The sequence below is a fragment of the Typopeltis vanoorti genome, chromosome 4 (assembly GCF_054136105.1).
Source record: "Typopeltis vanoorti isolate ZY-2024b chromosome 4, IOZ_Tvanoo_1.0, whole genome shotgun sequence".
NCBI lineage: Eukaryota > Metazoa > Arthropoda > Arachnida > Uropygi > Thelyphonidae > Typopeltis > Typopeltis vanoorti.
The window spans coordinates 63892089-63914190 of record NC_143552.1 but is presented as its reverse complement, the minus strand read 5'-3'; the positions used below and the strand labels follow the sequence as shown (position 1 = coordinate 63914190).

The 22102-nt window shown below is 37.0% G+C and overlaps 1 protein-coding gene across 1 annotated transcript in view; it reads left to right on the top strand.

Moving 5' to 3' along the window:
- Positions 1-3299: 3299 nt before the first annotated feature.
- Positions 3300-22102, top strand: part of LOC150107368 (acid sphingomyelinase-like phosphodiesterase 3b) — a 164040-nt gene continuing 145237 nt past the window's right edge. Inside the window, exon 1 of the mRNA XM_090391847.1 lies at positions 3300-3692. Within this exon, the coding sequence (XP_090247973.1) occupies positions 3587-3692 (106 nt within the window). The 5' untranslated portion in view covers positions 3300-3586. The remainder of the gene's footprint in view (positions 3693-22102) is intronic.

Below are 22102 nucleotides of genomic sequence, written 5' to 3'. Positions count from 1 at the left end.
GCATTTAGAACATTTATTGATAAAGGACAGAGTAAAGGGTCATAAACAGGGAAATGGGATTTGCTAGGGAGGCAGGTGATAGAGTTAGCTGTAAATAGTACAAAGGTCATTAATCGTTGTGAAACTGGGATTAATTGTTCGCAGAATGTTAACAGTAGACAGAGTGGGGTAATTTATTATGGGAGGAAGGGTGTATTGCAGTTTATGTATACCAATGCTCGAAGTATTAGGAATAAGTGTGAAGAATTTTTGTCATTACTTAGTACAACATGGCCAAAAATTATAGGAATTAGCGAAACTTGGTTAACCAAGAATGATATAGTTATTGGGATTGAATATAAGGGGTACAGTATTTTCAGGCAGGACAGAGATGACAGAATGGGGGGAGGGGTTTTATTAATGATAGACGAAACATTAAAGCCAAAAAAGATAGAAGTACCTCACTGTGACAGGTATGTAGAGGGCAGTTCATTAGAGGCTGTTTGGTGTGAGATAGAGATTAACAAGGCGAAATATGTAATTGGTTGTTGCTATAATCCAAGGGGAATAAGGGAGAATATAGATAGCATGTATTGGCAAATTAGCACGATGAGTAAAGGTCAAGTAATTATTATGGGGGATTTTAACTTTGGGGACATAGATTGGGGGAAGGAATGGTCACAAGGAACAAAGGAAATGGAGTTTATACAATTGTTAAGAGATAATTACCTGAGACAGCATGTGATGGAAGGGACAAGAGATTCTAGAGTGTTAGATCTGGTCATAACATCGGAGAACATATCAATAAGTAATTTAGTTACAATGTCTCCACTTGGGGAAAGCGATCATGTGGTCTTGACCTGGGAGATTGAAAGACGAACTGAATATTCTATTAAGAATGGGTATATGTGGAATTACAAGGCTGGTGATTATGGCAAGCTGAGAAGTCAGCTTTCAGCTGTATTATGGCATGAGAAATTCAAGGGGAGAGATGTTGATGATGCGTGGGAGATTCTCAAGGAGTATTTGAAGAAAGCTGTATCAGACTGTATTCCCAGAGTCAGAAGGAGAAATCAAGTAGGAGTAAAATGGATGACTAATACTATTAAACAAGAGTTGCATATAAAGAAAAGGTTGTGGAAGACATATAAAGAAAAAGGTGATGAGCGTTCCAATGAGCAATATAAGGTACAGGCAAAGAGAGTAACCTGTGTGGTAAGGAAAGCCAAAGCTAATTATGAGAGGAAGCTAGCTGATGAATCCAAAAGAAACCCTAAAGAGTTCTTTCGCTATGTGGCTAGTAAAAGGAAGAATATCCATGGAAAGATTACTTTAAAAAGTGTTGATGGTAAGGAAATTACTGAAGCTAGTCAAATAGTTGAGTTGCTTAGTGATCATTTCGCAAAAGTGTACCATCTTAGTAGTGATAGTGCAGTGTCAGATGTGACATTGACTGATGAGAGTATAGAGATAGATGAAATCGAGGTGCTTAATATATTAAAGAACCTTAATGCTAACACTGCCATTGGGTTAGATGGCATATCGGCCCATGTGTTACGAGAATGTGCAAGAGAATTAGCAACTCCTCTAACCAGGATATTTAATTTAAGCCTCAGTTCTGGTAAAGTGCCAATAGAGTGGAAAGAGGGGAAAATAGTTCCATTGCACAAGGGAGGCTCTAAGACTGATGTTGCAAATTATAGACCAATCAATATATCTGGAGTGGTGGTTAAGATTTTGGAGAAATTAGTTAAAATTAGAATTCAGGACTGGGTGGACAGCAATATGATACTTTATAAGGGGCAACATGGTTTTGTGAAAGGTAGGTCTTGCCTAAGTAATTTGCTTACGTTCTATAATAAAGTAACAGTGGAGTTGGATAAAGGAAATCCTTACTCAGTGATACTGCTTGACTTTGCAAAGGCTTTTGACAGGATTCCACATGGAACTCTGTTACATAAATTAGAGCAAATGGGTTTGGATCCGAAGATGGTGATTTGGATTAAAGGATGGCTGGCGGACAGATATCAAAGAGTGGTTTACGGAGGAGCTGAGTCCAGGAAAAGGCAAGTGACTAGTGGTGTACCTCAGGGCTCAGTTCTTGGTCCTCTATTGTTTAATTTGTACATCAATGATATTGGAAATACCTTGAATGGAAATATCCACTTGTTTGCTGATGATGCAAAATTGGGAAGAGCGATAATCAATTCAAATGATGTGGATATTTTACAGGATGACTTAAATAGGCTGACGCTATGGACTGAGGTAAATGGCTGTCAGTTCAACGTGGCTAAGTGTAAGGTGATGCACTTCGGGAGGATGACATCGCATGCTGTTTACTATATTAACGGAACTGAACTGCAGGAAGTTGATGAGACAAGAGACTTGGGAGTTATTGTGGACAGAGAACTTAAGTTTAAAGGGCATATTGCTAAGATTGCCAAAACATCACATCAAATTACATGGTTGTTGAGGAACACACTAACTAGCAGGGATAGAGAAGTTATTATTCCACTCTATAAGGCATTAATAAGGCCGCATTTGGACTATTGTGCACAGATCTGGTCGCCAGGATTTCTTGGTGATGCGGAAGTGGTAGAGAGGATTCAGAGGCGGGTTACAAAGATTGTTGCAGGTCTGTGGGATGTTCCCTATGAGGATAGATTGATGATCTGTGGGCTCCAAAAACTAGCTGATAGACGTAGGAGAGGAGATATGATAGAGGTATTTAAATTGTTAAAGGGATTTTACAGGATTGATACTGATGATATTCTTAAGACCAATGCAGGATGTGAGAGAACGAGGGGCCATCCCTGGAGATTGTGTAAGAGTGTGGTTAACAAGGGTGTTAGGACTAGATTTTTTACTTGGAGGGTTGTGAATGGGTGGAATGCTTTGCCAGAACTGGTTGTGAATGCTTTAACCGTGAATGAATTTAAGGAGAGGTATGACAGGTATTGTGTAAATAATGGTTAGTGTGTCAATGTCGGGTCTCCCGCGATGAGTCTTTTGACTCCATGGAGACACCGTTAAATAATAATAATAATAATAATAATAATAACATTATATAACATATAACATAACATATTATATAACATAACAGTATATAACAGTATATAAACTGTTATGATTTTATATATATATATATATATATATATATAAAATCATAACAGTATATAACATTATATATATATATATAAAATCATAACAGTTTATATTTATCTAATTTGCACGTCCAGTTCAATCAATTTGTCTACAATGATTTATCTCATATATTTTTACCCAGAATTCACCACCGCATAACCTTTGTAGATGTCGTTTTCGTATCCAGCTGTTCATAAGTTTGCGGTTACTTAAAAATGAGTTAGTGTGTGAAGTTATTTTTGTTACTTATTGAGATCTTCGAGAGATAGTAACAATTTTTATCGAAAAATAAAATAAAATCTCAGTTGGAATGTAGCTGTACTTGTTTAACTGAACATTTCTGCAATGATCGTAGTTGAAATACCAATTTTGTTTTATGATGTATCCTTGTTTTAGGATATTTTGGCGTTTATTGGAATTTTTGACTCCATATGCTTAACAAAAATTTTCTTTCTTTGATAGAATGGGTGACTCTATCAGTTTGATTGCGTTATGGTTCTTCGTGGTGTCTGTTTTAGTGATGCAACGTGCTCAAACTCAGAAACAAGACGTGCACGTTGATTTACCTGGTGAGTATAAATGCAAAGTGGTTTACACGTGTGTTTGTTGATAATTTCTAAAGAAGTTTATTACTCTTTTTTTCCTCAGTTTCACGTTAGCCAATGCCACAACAAGGTGGTCCTTCTGTTATTTCATGTTGTGTCACCTTGAATTCATATGATTTGAGGAGAACTTTTTATTTCAAGGTTAAATGCCACGAGAGCGTAAAAGGATAATTCAGATAAATTGCTTCATGCAGATCTATTTATGTAGTGAATTCAATTCACCTTAGCCTAGTTGGTAACGACGATTTTTTTTTTATTCTAAATTTTTATCAGAGCTCCTCATCTGTAGCGAGTTATAACGACAGGCAGGGTTTTTCGTTCTTGAAAACAATCAGGATTACATATAATTAATAGATATAATGCCATGTGCTTCTGGGTTAAGTTACTACCACAATAATCATTCCAATATCTCTACGCACCCCCGTATCACTTAGAAAAGGAATTCTTTCAAAGCCAAATGCATAGAATGGAAGACTAATACCTCAGCAGCAATCTCTGAAGAACTTCTAAAGAATTTGTCTACATGCTAAATCTCTCTCTCTCTCTCTCTCTCTCTCTCTCTCTCTCTCTCTATATATATATATATATATATATATATATATATATTTCTAAGATGGTTTCTTACTAAGATGCTGGCATTCTTCACTTCAGTAGAAATTCTATACAGATATAGTAGATAAGTTTATCTGCAGAAGCATTGTGATCAGTTTTGAAGGAACAAGCAACACTCTTTTTCTATTTTTGGAATGTGGGGTGTATTAGGATGTTTTAGGAAATCTTCATTGATAATATCAGCATTTTCTTCTATTATTATTTTCATATCAAGATGATTTCTGAATACAAAACAAAACTGAAGTGTTCAGCTGCTCTCTTTTCTCCACATATGAAGTATTAGAATACAGTCTTATAAAGAACAAGAAATCTGAAGTCTGCTATGGAAACAGTGTGAAGAAAGACCAGTACCTCTAGCCAGCTTCCTTCTCCCATTTTGCATTAGATCTTTGGTACCCTTGTTAGTAAAATCAGTAAATGCTGTCTTAAGCAGTAAGTGTGTGTTTTTCTTTACTGTATAGACTTTAAAATTGTGTTTTTTCTTTTACCCTATGCCAGTTTAATGTGCCAGCATTATTTCAGTTATGTTTTTGTTTAACATAATGTGTTCTGATAGCTGAGGAAGAAGGTGGGACAGGTATTGAAGAGGAGCAGTTGGTATAGAAACATTTAGATTTCATGTACTTGAGTCATATCAATTAGGAACTTAATGTGCAGCCAGTACGTTTGGCATACCTTTCTGTGATGTTTTTGTGGTAATGAATTTTAGATATGTTTTCATTCTTCTTTATAGATAAGGTGAGTTCATATAAGCAGTTAATGCATTACAATTCATCTTTGTTTATATGTATATCTTTAATAAGGCTATAGAGATGGTTGATGACATCATTACATATTTTTAGGGAATGTTTGCAAAAGGATTGGCTTTGCTTTTGATCTGGATGTTTATAATTGAGAATCTTGCAATGGGACTGGTTCGTTAGGAGTAGGAGAGAAGGCAAAAGAGTGCCACTGCATTGAAATAGTGCTGACACAGATATTTTTGGTTACACACTAGTCTGTATCTCTAATTATGTGGTCTTACTTTCTTTAGCAATCTATTTGTATATTACGATAGCAAAAAATGTGTGAAATAAGGGAAAGTCATATATGGTAATATTTCAGGACTTTGCAAAGACATTCTGTTGAGTACTGCATATACAGGCTGGAGAAGATGGGGATAGATAATTATTATCATTATCATTATCATTTGTCACCTCCAGGGAGTCCAAAGACTCATTGAGGGAGGGCATCTACTCTACAACTCTGCTTTCACCAACGCCATCTACTGCCAACCACCACCACTAGTATTTCCACAGATAATCGCAAACATCCATGCCCACATTGGGATTCGAACCCACAGCCTCTTGACTGGAGAGCAGACACTAACTACTCAGCCAGCCAGGCTGGCAATAGATTGATCGGATAGCAGATTGGCTCTGTGAATATACCAACAAGTTTTGTATATATGCGTGTGTGGGAGGGGGGGTGAGACAATGTTCCATAAAAGAATAATTCTTGGGCTCCAACCATTTAATTTATTTGTTAATGATATTTGATATTATTGGACCGACAGGAGATATTCAGTTGTTTGCTGATGGTGCAAAGTTGAAAAGAAGATAAGGTCTGGTACTGATGTCAGCTCTCTTTGGGAAGATTTAAATAGACTTTTAGCATGGGTGAATGAGTAAGATTGCAGTTTTAATAGCAACACCATAGAGTTGGAGTGAAAACTTTGGAGTGCAGATGTATAGGACTATAACTGTATTGATAAAATTGTATTTTGAAAAATGGTAAGTTAGAGATCTGGGGATGATGGTTGACCTGAAGTTCAGAGGGTATGTTGAAAGTGTTACAAAAACCTATGCAGTGCATTGCTATGATAAAGGAGCACACTGATAATTGATATAAGAATGTGGTTTTGCCACTGTAAAATGCATTGGTCAGTTCATATATGGATTTTTATACACATATTTTGCCAGTTACTTTCCATTGTAATATGGGAACTTCAGAGAGGATTCAGGGATAAGTAACTAAGGTAGTGTCAGGTCTATGAAATGTTGGTTATGGAGAGATTGAGGGAGTGCAAATTGTAGTTTAGTGAATAGGAGGAAAAAAGTTAGATGACAGACATTTAAGTTTGTGAGAGAGTTTTACAGGATTAATTCAAGAAAAGCTTATAATTATGTGACCCCTCCAAGGAGACCAGGGACTCAAGGGAGTGCACTCTACAACACAGATATTTGGGAACAGTGTCTCCACTATTTAATCTGCCAATTACACATAATGCCACTACCATTGTTTACACACAATGCATCTACTGCCCAACATTACCACCACCACAACCACTAGTGGTATTTGTTTGTAAATTGCATGTGTTCTCCTGGCCAGTTTGCCTGTATGTGGGATGAAAGCAGGTGTAGAGCAGAGAATATGACATGGAGAACAGATACTGTTCTTGGAAGTTGTATAAATGTGAAGAGGGCAGTGATGAATGGAGAGTGTTGGGTGAGTGGAATGTATTGCTAGAAGTTGTTACGAATGCTAGGAATGTGCATGAATAAGGTTCTTTATGATATGCTGCTCTCTGAATGGGATCTACTGTTATCTCTTGATTCCATTGAGGTTTATCATATTTGAATTTTTTAAATTTGTAATTTGCTAGGGTTTTTAACTAATTCATTATTGTACCTTCTGAGAAATTTGACAAACTTTCTTTGTTCATTGAATTAGGCATTTTGTATCAGTTAATATTTGTGCAAGGAAGGAGGATGTATGTATGAAAGCTTTAAAGTTTTGCTCAGCTATTAGTTTTAAATGCAAGATTGGGGGGGGGGTACCATGCTAGTTAAATACCGTATCAACATATACAGTATACTTTTAATTTTAGTCTTGCATTTCCTGGTATAGCACCTAATACACAAACATTTTACACTTATGCTCATAATCACAACTCCCGTTTTAAATGAATGATGATTAATTTTTTTTATGACTGACTCATATATTACTTTATTTAACTCTTTATGTAGGTGAAGTATCAGTGTTTCCCCCTGTAAATTAACCTAATTTATGATCCTTAATTATAATTACTGATTTCTTCATAAAACCAACACTCAAGTTGAGGAAAGATAAATTGCCAAGTTTAGTGAACAGATGGAAACAAGGTAATATGATAGAGATGTTTAAGTTTGTGAAGAGACTTTACAGGATTAATATGGAAAGGATTACATATAGTGAGAGGTAAGGTTGGGAATAGAAGAATGACAGACCATCCCTGGAAATTGTGTGAAAAGTGAAGAAGGGAGAAACAACAAACGCTTGAATATTTCCTGCTATTCCAAAAGATGCTCTGCCAGTTATTCTAAATTTTGACTGCTTTTCTACTGTTTATTAATGATTCTTAGTATTATTAAGAAAAGAACCTCTGCAGTCAACAGATTCAGTGCAGAAAGTATTCTAAATAGTCATCATCAACACTAATTACGGGTATAGACCATATTGGTCTGTTCTGGTCTAATTATCCATCCAATATCCTTTTTTTGTGTTGGCCATTCAGTTTACATGTTCAATCCATTTTTGTTTATAATTGTTTAGTTTTCCTTCTATTGATTTTATTTTTAGTTCTTTTAAAATGTCTTAGTTCCTTTTTTGATCTAATAATGTGTATTTTGCAGTTCTTCTCATATATCTAGTGTCATAAATCAAAAGTTAGGGGTGGGACAAATGGACCACTGCATTTCATGTATACTAATGCCAGGAGTATTAGGAACAAGAAAGAAGAATTTTTGGCCTTCGTTGGCTCTTCCTGGCCACAGATTATTGGCATTAGTGAAACATGGCTGACAGAAGATGATATAGTTAGTGGGATAGAATGTGTAGGGTATAGTGTGTTCAGGAGGGACAGAGAGAATAAAATGGGTGGGGAAATGGCTAAATGTGTGGTGGCCAGTGGGATAGAATGTGTAGGGTATAGTGTGTTCAGGAGGGACAGAGAGAATAAAATGGGAGGAAAGTGCAAAAGTGGCTAAATCAACGTTTTTCTTTTTCCAGAGTTTCTTAACCTTTTCCAGTTTGCTGTCATTTCCCATGTTTTCTGTCCAGTTTGGATTTCTTTCAGACTTGAAAGTAATGTGTGTTTCCCTATGTCAAGTGACTAGCATGACAATAGGTATCCTAGTGGTGGGACTGCCACCTTAAGACAACTAGGCTTGCCCTTTTTTAGTAGATAGTGGAAACTACAGTGAGAGGAAAGAGTCACCCCCTTTCCCTTGAATTGCTCTAATAGCACTGGGGGGGGGAGGAGTAAGAAGCAAGAGAGGAGAGGGAAAGACCAATCTCCAGATATGATATGCTAAGTGTATATTGTACGAAGTAAGATCAGGTCTAGCTTGGGTATCTTGGGTTTGCCATGCCCATACTTTCCAATGTGAGCCCCTGAGAAATATTCTAAATAGTAGTAATAATAATTTAGGAAATGGCAGAAAAGTAGTCAGAATTTAGAGAAACAAAAGTGAGGGGAAAATCCTGGGAATTCTGTTAGAACATTCAGGAAGCAAGTATAAGGAAAATGCATCTTGAGAAGGGGAGAGAGAGAATTGGTTTGCAAAGCAGACACAAAATAGATAAGGCCCCAGTTATGCCATATATGGGATCACCCTACACAGATTTAGTCACAGGGGATTTTGCGATGATAAAATATTCATTGCTTATGAGAGAATATTACATGGGATAGGTTTAAGTCGTTATTATTATCATCATCCCAAGACTCCCCATGGAGTCAAAGACTCATTGAGAGGAGTGCCTTTGTGATGTGCATAGCTCATTATACTGTGCCTTAAATATATTCAAATTTTCTGCAGATGCCATACTCTCGGGCAATGCATTCCAATCATTCACAACTCTCCATTCAAAAAAACCTGCTTTTTACTCCCTTGCTCACATCCTCCTTTTACAGCTTCAAGGGATGGCCTCTTGTTTTTTCCACATCTCCCACCATTTTATTAAAAACCTCTTCAACATTAATCCTGTAACAATCCTTTACCAACTTGTACGTCTCTATCATATAATCTCTATCTTCCTCCTATCCACTAGCCTCTGTAAATTGCATCTTCTCAATCTTTCTTCATTCAGTATTCTAGAGATCAGAAACCACCTTATTCAATCGCATCTTGATCCTTTCCAACATCTTTTCATCCTTTTGAAATTCAGTTGACTATATCTGTGCACAGTAGTCCATATGTGTGACCTAATCAAGACCTTATGCAATGGAACCAGAATCTCCATACTTCTACGAGTCAGTGTCCTCTAAATTTTAGATCGTATCCACCATCATCCCAAGATCTCTTATTTCCTCCACCTCCAACAATATATTCCTGCCAAGCATAAATGCTACATCCCATCTTTGTTTCCCAATATGGAACTGTTATCCCCACTCCAATGCCCATTCACTCAGTGTATTCAAGTCTTCTTCTGAAGCCACAACATTTATTCTACTTCTCATAGTTTGTTCCAACTTTGCATCATCTGCAAACAACTGAATATCCTCATCCAAATCCTCCCCAATATCATTAACATACCGGTTAAACTGCAATTGCTCTAAAACACCTGAGGCACACACACCATGAGTGACTTTCCTCTTCTGGGATATTGTTCTTCCATACACAACTAGCTGATACCTATTAGATAGCCAGTCTCCAGTCCAATGCACCATAGTCTAATATCCAACCCCATCCACTCAGTTTGATTATTGCTGTGTATTCTTCTCCTTCATTCAGTGTAGCTGTCATCTTATTGTAACAAGTAAGTAGATTACTGAAACATGACCTCCCTTTAGCAAATCCATGCTTTCCATCAAAGCTAATGCCACTGTTGTCAACCTATTTCGGGATCCTGGTTCTCATTAGCTCACCAACACTTTAACCACAATTGACACACAGATTGGCCTATAATTTGATGCTTGAGTTCTGTCATCTGCCTTATGAAGCAGTACTATCTTGCCTTGCTTCCACTCCTTTAAAACTTGACCCATTGTAATACTCATATTAAACAAATATGCCAAGGGAGATGTCAATTCCCTTGCACATTCCTTCAGAATATGTGGTGAAATATCAAGTTCCACAGTCTTATTAACATCAGGTTTTTATTCAATTCCCCATATACCTTTTGCTCACTCACAGTTCTCCTACTCATCCACTGCTCTCATCCTCTCCATGATATCACATTCACCAAGATGAAAGACTTTTATGAACTGCTCATTAAATATCTCATTTGTATCCTCTGCAGCAGTTGTTCTTATATCATAATCTCCAGTTAGTGTCATCTTACCAAAATCTAATCTTTTTTTTTGCTGGATACATATCGAAAGACCTCCCTAGGTTTATTTTTTTGCTTTATTAGCTAACTGCTGCTCATGCTACACTTTTGTTACTCTTGCAAACCAAGTAACTTCTTTATTTATTTATTTATTTTTCCCACATGGAATTCAGTATCACCACTCTGTATTGCATGCTTAATATCTTCGTTCATTCATTTCACACCTATCTTTATTAACCTTTTGACCCTTGGAATACATTTACACATTACTTCTAGTAGATAGTTCTTAAATAGCACCCAAGCAGCTTTCCTGGTTGGCCAAGTGGTTAGCATATCCACTCTTCAGCCAAGAGTTTGCAAGTTCAAATCCCACCAAGGGCATAGATGTTTGTGATTGTCCTGCTGCTAACCGTTTACCATATGTACCGCTGTAAACCTGTGTCCTGGTGCAATATGACCTTTGATGTCTTTGTGACATAGAAATGAAATCAAAGCAATCAAAACCCAATCAGTTTGATCTCCTTTCCACCTAACTCTTCTTTCCGTGCTATAACATGGAAGGAGAAGTTGGTGGAAAGAAGATTTTCTCATATTCACCAGCCTTGTAGTTCCACACCACTTCAATCTCTCCTCCTTTATTCTTCTACTTTTTCCCATTGCTTCTTACTTGTTCAAATTCATTCTTTGCACTCATTACCCTTTCCTCACAGAAGTCCTCACGTGGCTTGCAACCACCCAGGTAATCATTTCGTGGCCACTCTCATCAACTGGAGGGAGATTTGAAACCTCATTTATAATGACATCCTCTGATGAGATGAGACGATCAGATGAGCCATAATGATTACTCTTTTCCTATTTGCTTGGTAATTTGTTTATGCATTTCATGCTCGCTACCACATTATCAAGTCTATAGCAACATCCGACTAAGTATTTCATTCTATTCACCTCTTTCTCCCATAGTGTAAAACTCGTATTAAACAAATATGCCAATATGCAAATATGGGATGAATTTGAGAGGGATGGATTGCCTTTGAATGGTTTGATGTGAGATCTGGAGAGGCTACTGCCTCAAAATCATTGCTACTGTATACCTCCTTTATATCTCTACCTTGTATGGACATAAGTCTTTTTCTATCAATTTCGATCCACTTTCCTTTTTCTCCTTTCTGTCTTCACAAAAAACATCATACTCTTCCATCTCTTTTTCTGTCAGGATGCTATCCTTATCCAACCATGTTTCACTTATTCCAAAAGTTTTTAAATGAACAAACTCAGTCAATGCAACCATTTCATTTACCTTGTTTCTGATGCTTCTAACATTCATATATAAACATAACTCATTCCTGGATTTATTACAAGTTTCACTGATACTACTTGTTAGATGTGACTTATCCATACCTTCCTTGAGCAATTTCTTTTTTTTCCTTACCCATCCCAGAACCTTCTTCATATCCCGTTATTCTCCCTATATCCTGGGCCATCCCATTCACTTCTTCTCTATACACACTTCCTCTTTGAGCATCAACTTTTCTGGCATTGTGTTCCCCTGTCCACACTGAGTCTCCCTGTTTGTCTTGCACACATTCTCTATACTCATGCTACCCACTTCTCCATTCATAAGCACCACTTCAATCTCTCCTTCCTTATTCTTCTGCTCTTTCCCATTGCTTCCTACTTGCTCAAATTCATTCTTTGCACTCATTACGCTGCTTTCCAGCAACAGTCTCTCCAAATGACTCATTAAATTCAGAGGTAGTCCATCACTCTTATACAGTTCAATTCTTCCTTCAAACTCATTCCACACATTAACAAACTATACTCCTTTCTCTTCATACATTTCTGCTAACATATCATTCATAATCCTTGCTCCCTACCTCATCTCATCACTGTCATACCTGGGCAACATACTGACTACTTGTCCTATCACATTATTATCTTTTATCCTTTTCAACAACCTCGTGATATCCATTCTTACATTCTCCTTGTTCCCAATCAATTCATTTGCTCTACAGCCACTACCAACTCTTTTGCTGACTTACTTCTGATATCCAATGTCTCAATCACTCAATTCCTTTTGTCATTCAGTCTATTGTTTGGAATTGGTCAAGCAACTAAGGCTTTGGGTGTTGGAGACAGAAAGATGAATGTTTGAAGGTTATTGAGGGCAGTGAAAGATGGCAAATGTGGTGGAATAGATAGTCTGTGCTGCTGCTTCTATTTGTGACTGATAACTTGAGATGTCAAACAAAGATCATCATAAATTATGTGTTCCCAGAGTTCTATAAGGAGAAAGAAGATTGTGAATGTATAGGATGAATTTGAGAGGGATGGTTTGATGTGAAATCTGGAGAGGCTATTGCTGGAAGAGAGTATAATGAGAGAGTTAAATGTGGATGAGGAGATAATGAAAGAACAGGAGATTGAGGTAGTTGACACTGGAGTGTTTGCAAATAAATTGGAAAGACTGAACATTGTGAGACCAGTGGGAAGAGCAAGAGAGAGAGAGAGAGGAGAATGAGAGCATGAGTTTGCAAGATGGACAGGGAGTAATAGCATACGTAGCACAAACACTATAAGCAGTCGTTAATGTGTGTATGATGATTGACAATGTAATGAAGAGATGTATATAGTACACAAGGATTTGGATTTGATTATTGCATCAGAGGATTGGGATGTTGAGTGAGGTGTTGAATCTGCCTAGGAAAAGTAACTATGCTGTAATTATCTGGTGGTGTCCAGTTGTATAAGGGCTTCTGTGGGGACAAAAAAAAATGTAAAACTATAAATTAAATAAATGGTTATAGAAAGCTCCAGCTTTGGAGTATTAACATGGAATGAGGAGCTAGGTCAAAAGGATATCAATGATGTATGAAAAATAGTCAAGGTTTTTAACGGTAGCAACATCTAACTTTATTTCAGTGGTTCAGAGGTTAAATATAATAGGATAAATGGCAGGATAAAGAAAGCATTCTGTAAGAAGAAAGCATTTTAGAATAAGGTGAGACAGTTCTTCATGCAAAGAGCAGGCTTGGAAGATGACTTGTGTCATGAGGAAAATGCAATGCATTATTTAGCCATTTAGAGAGTACTTTTGATATGTGGCATGTAAAAGGAAAAATTGCAGGGTAGGATTAGTAGACAGGTAACCACTGCAGAGAATATAGTGATATTGGTATGAGGAGTTACGAGCTTATTGTTAATAAAGTGATAGGATTTTATGACAGATTAATGTGTTTTAAGGTAGTATTCCTGCTAGGAGTTAATGGTAGCCTTGATTTTGTGTGTGTGTGTGTCAACCCACTATGAGAGGTCACAAATTCTATAGCACAACATCACCTTTGTCTGGATAAGTAGTTAAGACAGACAGCAGAAATCCATTAATATCTTGATTTGATAAGCCAGAGTTGTTTTCATTGGAATAAATGGTATGGGGGAATGTCACTAATAGAGGTAGATGGAAAGAAGATAAGTTGGTTTGATAAGTTTGGATTTGAACTGTATATGGATGTTGATCAGTGTCTGCCTCATGTTCTTACATGATAAGAGGAAAGCAGAGAAATGATAGTGGCCAGTTTGGTGGCATAGCCTATGAAAGTATTTGTGAAAAAAAGGTGAAATACAAAAATATTGTGTATGAGAAAGTGAAGATAAAAAGTGAGCATGAGGCTTCTGTATACCGTCGAATGCTTATGGAGGTTTTGAGTTCACCAGAATATGAGAACATTTTAAGGTTAGGTGGATTTGGAATTTATAAAATACTAGGAGTCGAGCAAGAAAGAAGAGGTTTCTGGGAGAGAAAGAAAGAAAAATAAAATACTGAGTTTTTTGAGGTTGAAGAGACTGTGACGGTATTGTATTTGTGCCAAGATAAGCTACGTGTGAAAGTCAATCCAAAAAGAGAGAGCTGATCTTGACTGGAGATTGGAACAATATCAAAGTTAAGAGTGATTGAAGGTAAGGGCTTTCTTCTTGGAAATACTCTCATTAGCAAAACTATGGATAGGATTTGAGGTCATTGATGTATAAGAGAAGAGGGTGGGTGGAAGTCAGAACTCTAGGAATACCTAAGCATTGATAGAGAAATGTGATTAGAGGAAACTGTCCACCATAACATGCAATGAACAATCAGAGGAAGCTGGCAACCCAGTCACAAAAGGCAGCAGAGAGACGAGATGTAGCTTGGTAAAGCATGGCATGACGAGCTGTGTGTATGACGAGAGGAATCCCCCTAGATGAGTCTGCGACTCCATGGGTTCTTAGGATAATAATAATAATATTATTATTATCCTAATTATTGGTCAGAGGAATTATCAGTTCCTCTGACCAAGCTAATCCTCAAAAATAAGCAAATTTAAGTCTCAGTACTTGGCATGTGCCAGTGGAATGGAAAGAGGGAAAAATAGTCCCACCATAAAGAAGGCTCCAAGACAGAAATTAGCAAATTGTATGCTAATCAGCATCTCAGGATTAGTTCAAGTTTTAGGGAAATTGGTGAATGGCAAAATTCAAGACTGGGTGGATAGAAATATGCTACTTTAAGGGACAACATGGATTTGTGAAGGGTGTCTTGCCTTAGTAATTTGCTTACTTTTTATAATAAAATGACAGCGGAGTTGGATAAGGGGAAATACCATTCAGACTGCAAAGCATTTGACAAGATTCCACATAGCACTGTTGCAGAAAATGGGGGATAGATACGAATCTGGTGATTTGAATTCGAGAGTGGCTGATGTCAGTGGTTTATTGAAGGAGTTGATATCAGGAAAAGGCAGATGATAAGTGATGTATCACAGGGCTCCACACTCTTGGTTCTCTGTTTTTTTAATTTGTTCATCAGCAATGTAAGAAATGATTTGAATGGAAATACTCAGTTGTTTGCTAATGATGTAAAACTGGAAAGAGTGTTAGTAAATGAGAGTGATGTAGAGATCCTGCAGAATGACTTAGACTGGCAGTATGGGTAAAGGTAAAAATGGCTGTCAGTTTAAAGTGTATGGAGGTGCATTCAGGAAGAAGAGATAAGTTGTGAACTATATTGATGGAAATGAACTGCAGGAAACTGATAAAGGTTATTTTGTCTTAGTTTTAAGTAAAGTAATTGCTCTGACATGTTTTGTCTCCATGATTTCTACATGAGTTGATATAGTTGGAGATGATTTGCCTTGGTTTTTTATGTAAGAGTTAGATGAAAAGACTGTTGTCAAGAGTTTTGCTATGTCATTTCTTTGATATCACCATTGTACCATCAGGATATGAGAGAGGTAGAAACAAAGAAGGGTAGAAGTTACTCCTAACTTGGCATGACTGCATTTCGCAAGATGCAAGCGTTTTTGCATTTGGCTTTTACAAGTCTACATTGGATTTGTTTTCTGGAGTGAATTTCAGGCTAAGAAACTTTAATTTTTGGCTTCAGCCATTGAATATATGCTGAATTTTTATCTTGGACTGCTTGGACACATTAGAGTTCGGAGATTTGCAGTGGAGTGGGAAATATAGGCCTTCATTCCTATAAGGATCATTTCAATTATTTCGGCAGAGGATGTGTTTGGATCAGGAAAGTGGAAACAGTAATCAGGCCATAGAAAAGAGATATATAAATCTCAGAGGTAGTTGGCTAAGATTGTCTGGGAGAAGATCAGTCTGTAGAAATGGAAATGTGGATAATGGTATGGTCAGAGTTAAGAGAAGAGCAAACATATTTGATGTATTTTGGAGGTTATGAAAATGGCAAAGGTGTTGGAAGAGTGATAAGGATTGTCTGTTATTCTGGTTGGTAGACGAGATTGCGTTAGATCATAAGCAATAAAACAAACAATTCAGCTTCTCTTTCAGTTATGAACATAAATAATAAAGTTATGAACATAAATCTCATAGTTTGAGTAATCAAACTGTAAGAAATAAATTTCACAGGAAGTCATTATAATAACCTGAAATAGGAGAGTGGTAAATGCAAGAACTGAAGACTACAAATTCGAGGCAAAGAAATCTTGAGGCAAATGACATCATATAGAAGGGATTCCTGGTTTAATAATCCCATCATCAATTTCTTGATAGCAGCCTGAACACCCCCTCTCAGGAGTCTTCAGACTGCTATCACAGCACTACATGATTAAGATACTAAATTTAGTTTAATCCTTTATCCAAGTATAAGCAAATAAAGTTTGCGCCTGAAGTATGTTCACCGTGAGGCAACTCGTGGTAAAGGTGGACCAAGCTCTCATCACTCATTGTCTCAGTATCTCCCATAATGCAAAGCACATCTCCTTGCAGACATGTATAATGCTATGCATTAAGGGAAGAGCCACTCCCCAGACCGGTTTTGACCTTTATTGAGGCCTCATCAGTGGGAGCCAGACCCAGAAGCGGTGATACTTAGCAGAAGCAATGGAGAGGTCATATTTACCTATACGAGTTGCCTCACCCTGAAGATACTTTAGGTGCACACTTTGTTTGCCTACACTTGGATAAAGGATTAAACTAAATTTATTATTGTCTAACCATCTGGCCCTTCCCTTAATGCATAGCACTATACATGTCCGCAAGGAGATGTGCTTTGCATTATGGGAGATACTGAGACAAGGAGTGATGAGAGCTTGATCTACCTTTACCACGAGTTGCCTCAATCCTGAAGATTCTTCAGACACAAACTTTGTTTGCTTACACTTGGATAAAGGATTAAACTAAATTTATTATACTCTAACCAAGTGGAAAATAAACTTCCAACATGATTAAGATACATTAATACTCTGCTATCAACAATTTCCCTCAATATTAGTCTATTACTAGTCACCACTCCAATATTGCTGTATCTAAGATTTTGTTTTTGAGGCACTTCTGACTGAATCAATCCACTTAAACCTTGCCCTTCTGTGGAGCTTTTTCACAGAAAAAGCTCCACAGAAGGGCAAGGTTGGAATCAAACAGGATTTGATTTGATGCCAAGATGGAATCAAACACCTGTTTGATTCCATCTTGGCATCAAACACCTGTTTTGTTGACCTTTCCTCTCCCATTCTATTTAAGTGACCGTACCACCTTAGATTAGCCCTGTTCACACATTCTTGAATGTGTGAACAGGGCTAACAATGTCACGTTCCATCCTAATGTCTTGATTTTTAAGTTTTGCAGTGTAGTGGGAAACAAAGGCCTTCATTTCTATAAAAATGATTTCACTTACTTAGTCAGAGGATGTGTTTGTATGAGGAAAGTGGAAACAGAGTTTAATAACATTATGTTGGAGGTTTAATGGATTTTTTACAACACTCAGAAAGAATTAAATTAGAATTTAATACTCCTATATTTCGTCTTAGTCACTAGGACATCTACGGGGATTACAAAAACAATTAATGTAACATGCACACAAAAACTTACAATACTAAGCCCAACCACGTGGGTGACACTAAAGTCCTATCTAGGTGGAGCGCCCTCTAAGGGCAGTAGTAGGTGGCCTGGAATGTAAGGTGGGACCTCTGGTGATGAGTGTTTCCCAAATCTTCGGAAGCTTAATGCAACCATATTTGTTAAGATTTGGTTGGTTTCTGAGAGCTGCTGCTGCTTCTAGGAAAAGTCTCTCTTTCTTGAATTTGCTGTGGTGGAGCATGGTGGTTTTCTTCCATGATACTCTGTGGGTGGTGTCCAAAACATGGTCAGCCAAGCCTGAATGGCCATAGTTGTGTTTAACGATGTACGACTTGTGTTCCTCCAGGCAGATGGATGCTGATCTACCTGTCTGTCCAAAGTATGCAAGCTTACAGGAACAGGGTACTTTGTAAACTCCAGGTAGAGAGAGAGGGGGGAGCTGATCGTTCGTAGAACGGATAAGGGTAGTAAGTTTGCGGTAGGGCTTATATGCTGTGTGTAGGTTATACTTTTTTAGTATCTTGGCTATTTTTTCCGAAGTGCCTCGGATGTAGGGTATGGTGATGGCATTTTTAAATTCTTGTTGACAAGAGGGACGGGGGAATGGATGAGGAATTGATTATTTTTTTGATACTGTGCTCACTGTAGCCATTGGAGAGGAAAGTTCTCTGTATGTGGTTAAGCTCAGTAGTGAGGGTGGTTCTTGAGAAAGATTGTGGGCTCTCTTGGTAAGGGTTTTAATGATGCCATATTGTTGTGAGGGGTGGTGGTGGGAGAGTTTGTGAATGTATCTGCCTGTGTGTGTGGGTTTTCTGTATACAGTGAAGGCAAGTGTATCATTGGGCAGGCGCGTGACTAAGGTGTCTAGGAAGGGTAAACAATTGTTCTTTTCCTTTTCCATAGTAAACTGGATTCTTGGATGTAGGCTATTGAGATGACCGAGGAAGGAATCTAACGTGTCTGGGCCATGAGGCCAAATGGAGAACACATCATCTACATATCTTAGCCAGATAGAAGGTTTGAGTGGGGCTGAGTCTATGGCTCGTTTTTCGAAATCTTCCATATAGAAATTGGCAGGGGGGGGTGAGAGGGGGGAACCCATGGCGGTTCCTTCTATCTGCTTGTAGATTTTGTTATTCCAAGAGAAATACCCAGAGTTGATGGCAAAGGAAAAGAGATCTAAGATGTCAGAGAGGAAAACGTTTTCTAAGAGAGATAAAGTGTCAGTTAAGGCAATATTGGTAAACAAAGAGGAGATATCAAAGCTTACCAATATGTCTGTATTGTTCAAGGTTAAATTTTCTATGAGGGCTTTAAAGTGGGTCGAGTTTTTTATATAGGAAGCTGAATTTCCGGTGAGGGGGAACAGAGAGTTGGCCAGCTGTTTAGACAGTCTGTAACAATGTGCATTGGTGGTATCTATTATAGGTCTGAGTGAGGAATTGGGTTTGTGGATTTTTGGTAAACCGTATATTCGGGGGGACGGGAGCGGAAAGGTTTAAGTTTTTTCGTGATTAAATTAAATTAAATTCTAATTTAATTCTTTCTGAGTGTTGTAAAAAATCCATTAAACTTCCAACATAATGTCCTCACAGCACTTAAGCCTCTACACAAGTGTTTAATAACCTTTTGCATGGAATGTCAGATCTGATATTCAGATCCATTAAGCCTATCTTCTGAAAAAAGCATCATGCATATTGTAGAAGATATAGTTGAAGTAAACTGTGTTATCTCTACTAACTGCCAGTTGGAGTTTGATAAGGTAAAAGAATTTGGATTTTGCTAGTTTGGATTTTGATGCCTGTAGGCAAGGCTCCAGAAATCAAGTCTCCCACTTGCCATGGGCAAGATATCAGAGACAAGTGATGAGTTGAATTTTCAACCTTCTAAATGCATAATTTGCACCCCCCCCCAATTTTAAACATCTCATTCACTATCAAGGGATTTGATCACGTGCTCCTCCAATGAATGTAATAAAGAAGTTTTATTTTCAACCAGGAAATAGTATCTTATGTAATTAATGAGATTTATAGACTGTTTTTCCATGCTAAAAGTTAGTTTGCACAGAGAGACCCTCTGAAAGGTACCTTGCTACTCTTTTCAAAACGGGAAGTAATTCCAAACAGGAGACACTATTTATCACTCATCATCTGTTTTAAACTAAAACCTACCCTGTGTCCACAGATTAATTTTGAAATAAGTAATCAAGTATTCTCAGATAACATTTTGTTTTGCATAACTTGCAAAATGTCATTCTTATAAAAATCAGAGATATCCTTTAAAAAAAAATAATAAAATTAATTTAACAGATTTTCATTTGTTTCACTGCCAACTGTAATTCTTCCTGTACTCACTGTAAGCTTATTTTCACATTTTGCGAGATAAATTAGCTTAGTGTAATTATATACCAGAACATGCATAATGAAGAAAAGGCTTTTTAATAATGTTATTTAAAAAACATAATTATCTTGCAAAGAATAGTCGGGCTGTATCACATTATTGGCATTACATTGTGAAAAGTTAGTATGGTTCCATTGCTAGTTTAGACTATTTTCTTTGGTTTTCATAAACTTATTTGTTTTTCTCATTAAATTATTTTTATGGATAATTTATATAAATTCACCTCTCACTGTGGACAATAAATGAAAGGAAATTATGCATACTACACTTTTTAGTTTTATTAAGTGCAAAACTGAAGGCAAAGGTAAGGGACCAGAAAATATTAAACACACTAGAGAAAAGAGTTTTATTGTGTTATCAGCTAAAAACAGTCAAGACATGCTTTCAAGACAGATGGCTCAAGGAATTCAAGTGGCTGTGCTATGAGCACTAAGTTGCATTCTGTAATGTATAAAAATATTCTGTAACTGCTGACAGAAACTAGATTACAAGTTTTTTTGAGGCTTTTTAAAATGGAGATATTTAGGTTTCAAGACACATTCAATTTTCACAAAAAAATGCTGTTGAACATACTTGGCAAGAAAATTGCTTAAGGGAAAAACACACCTCTAACTGCTTTCCAAAGAAAGATGTATTATAAAATGTTTGAACACCTGAAGTGCCATTTTAATACAATATGTTATGTATTGTTTCAAAAACATACAAGACCAGTAGTAGAACAGTATCAAAATGACATGAAATGTAAAGAATTTGTGTTGGTTACTGCTGATGCCATTAAACAAAAATTAGTTAAGGAAAATCAAAGACTTCAGTAGTGAGTCTTCTTCTAGATGCTTCTTCAGATATTTCAAATGAAGAGAAGCACATCTATTATATGAGATACATAGATAAAAACTCAGAAGCATTTGTTTACATAATTCCTTTCCAAACTCAGCTGCAATGTACTTTGATAGATGAAAGAGTGAAATCAACAAGTTCTTGCATGGAAGAATAGGAACTGATAAGCATTGAGTGGAACTGAAGTAGTATGTAACATGCTGGGGAAAAAGCAGTGGACTAGTGACCAGAATTAAAAAGAGACATGTTTGATCTTACAAATTATTACATGTTATTTGAATTTAGCATGCAAGCGTGCATGCACTCTCTCTCTCTCTCTCTCTCACTATTAATCATACTATGGGCGGGTAAAATTTTGTTGTGACCAATAGATTTAAGTAGTTTCTGGAGCCCTGCCTATATACGTTGTGCATATCATTACTCACATGTTTTAAAGGAACATACACACTACATATATTATACTTAAACAGTTAACTAATAATTAAGAAATTGACAGCGTACACTAGAAATATAAATTAAATAAACTTTAATATATACTTTCCGATATTTCGGCAACGTCACATTGCCATCTTCTTGGGAACTTAATACAAAGACAAGTGCACGCAAGTACTACATAACAGCAAAATGAGAAACAAAGCGAGGAAGATACCGTTTTCCTAAAGTCCTGATGGTGCCCCCTGGCAGGCTATATTGGTAGTTCTTGCCCTTTGTGGCTGAAGTTCTTCTGATAAATGTTTCCCAAATTTGGGGCAGTCTAATGCATCCAAATTTGTTGAGGTTTGGCATGTTCCTAAGGGCTGAGGCTGATTCCATGAATAGTCTTTCATATTTGAACTTGCTGCGGTGTATTACTGTGGCTTTCTTCCACCTTATTC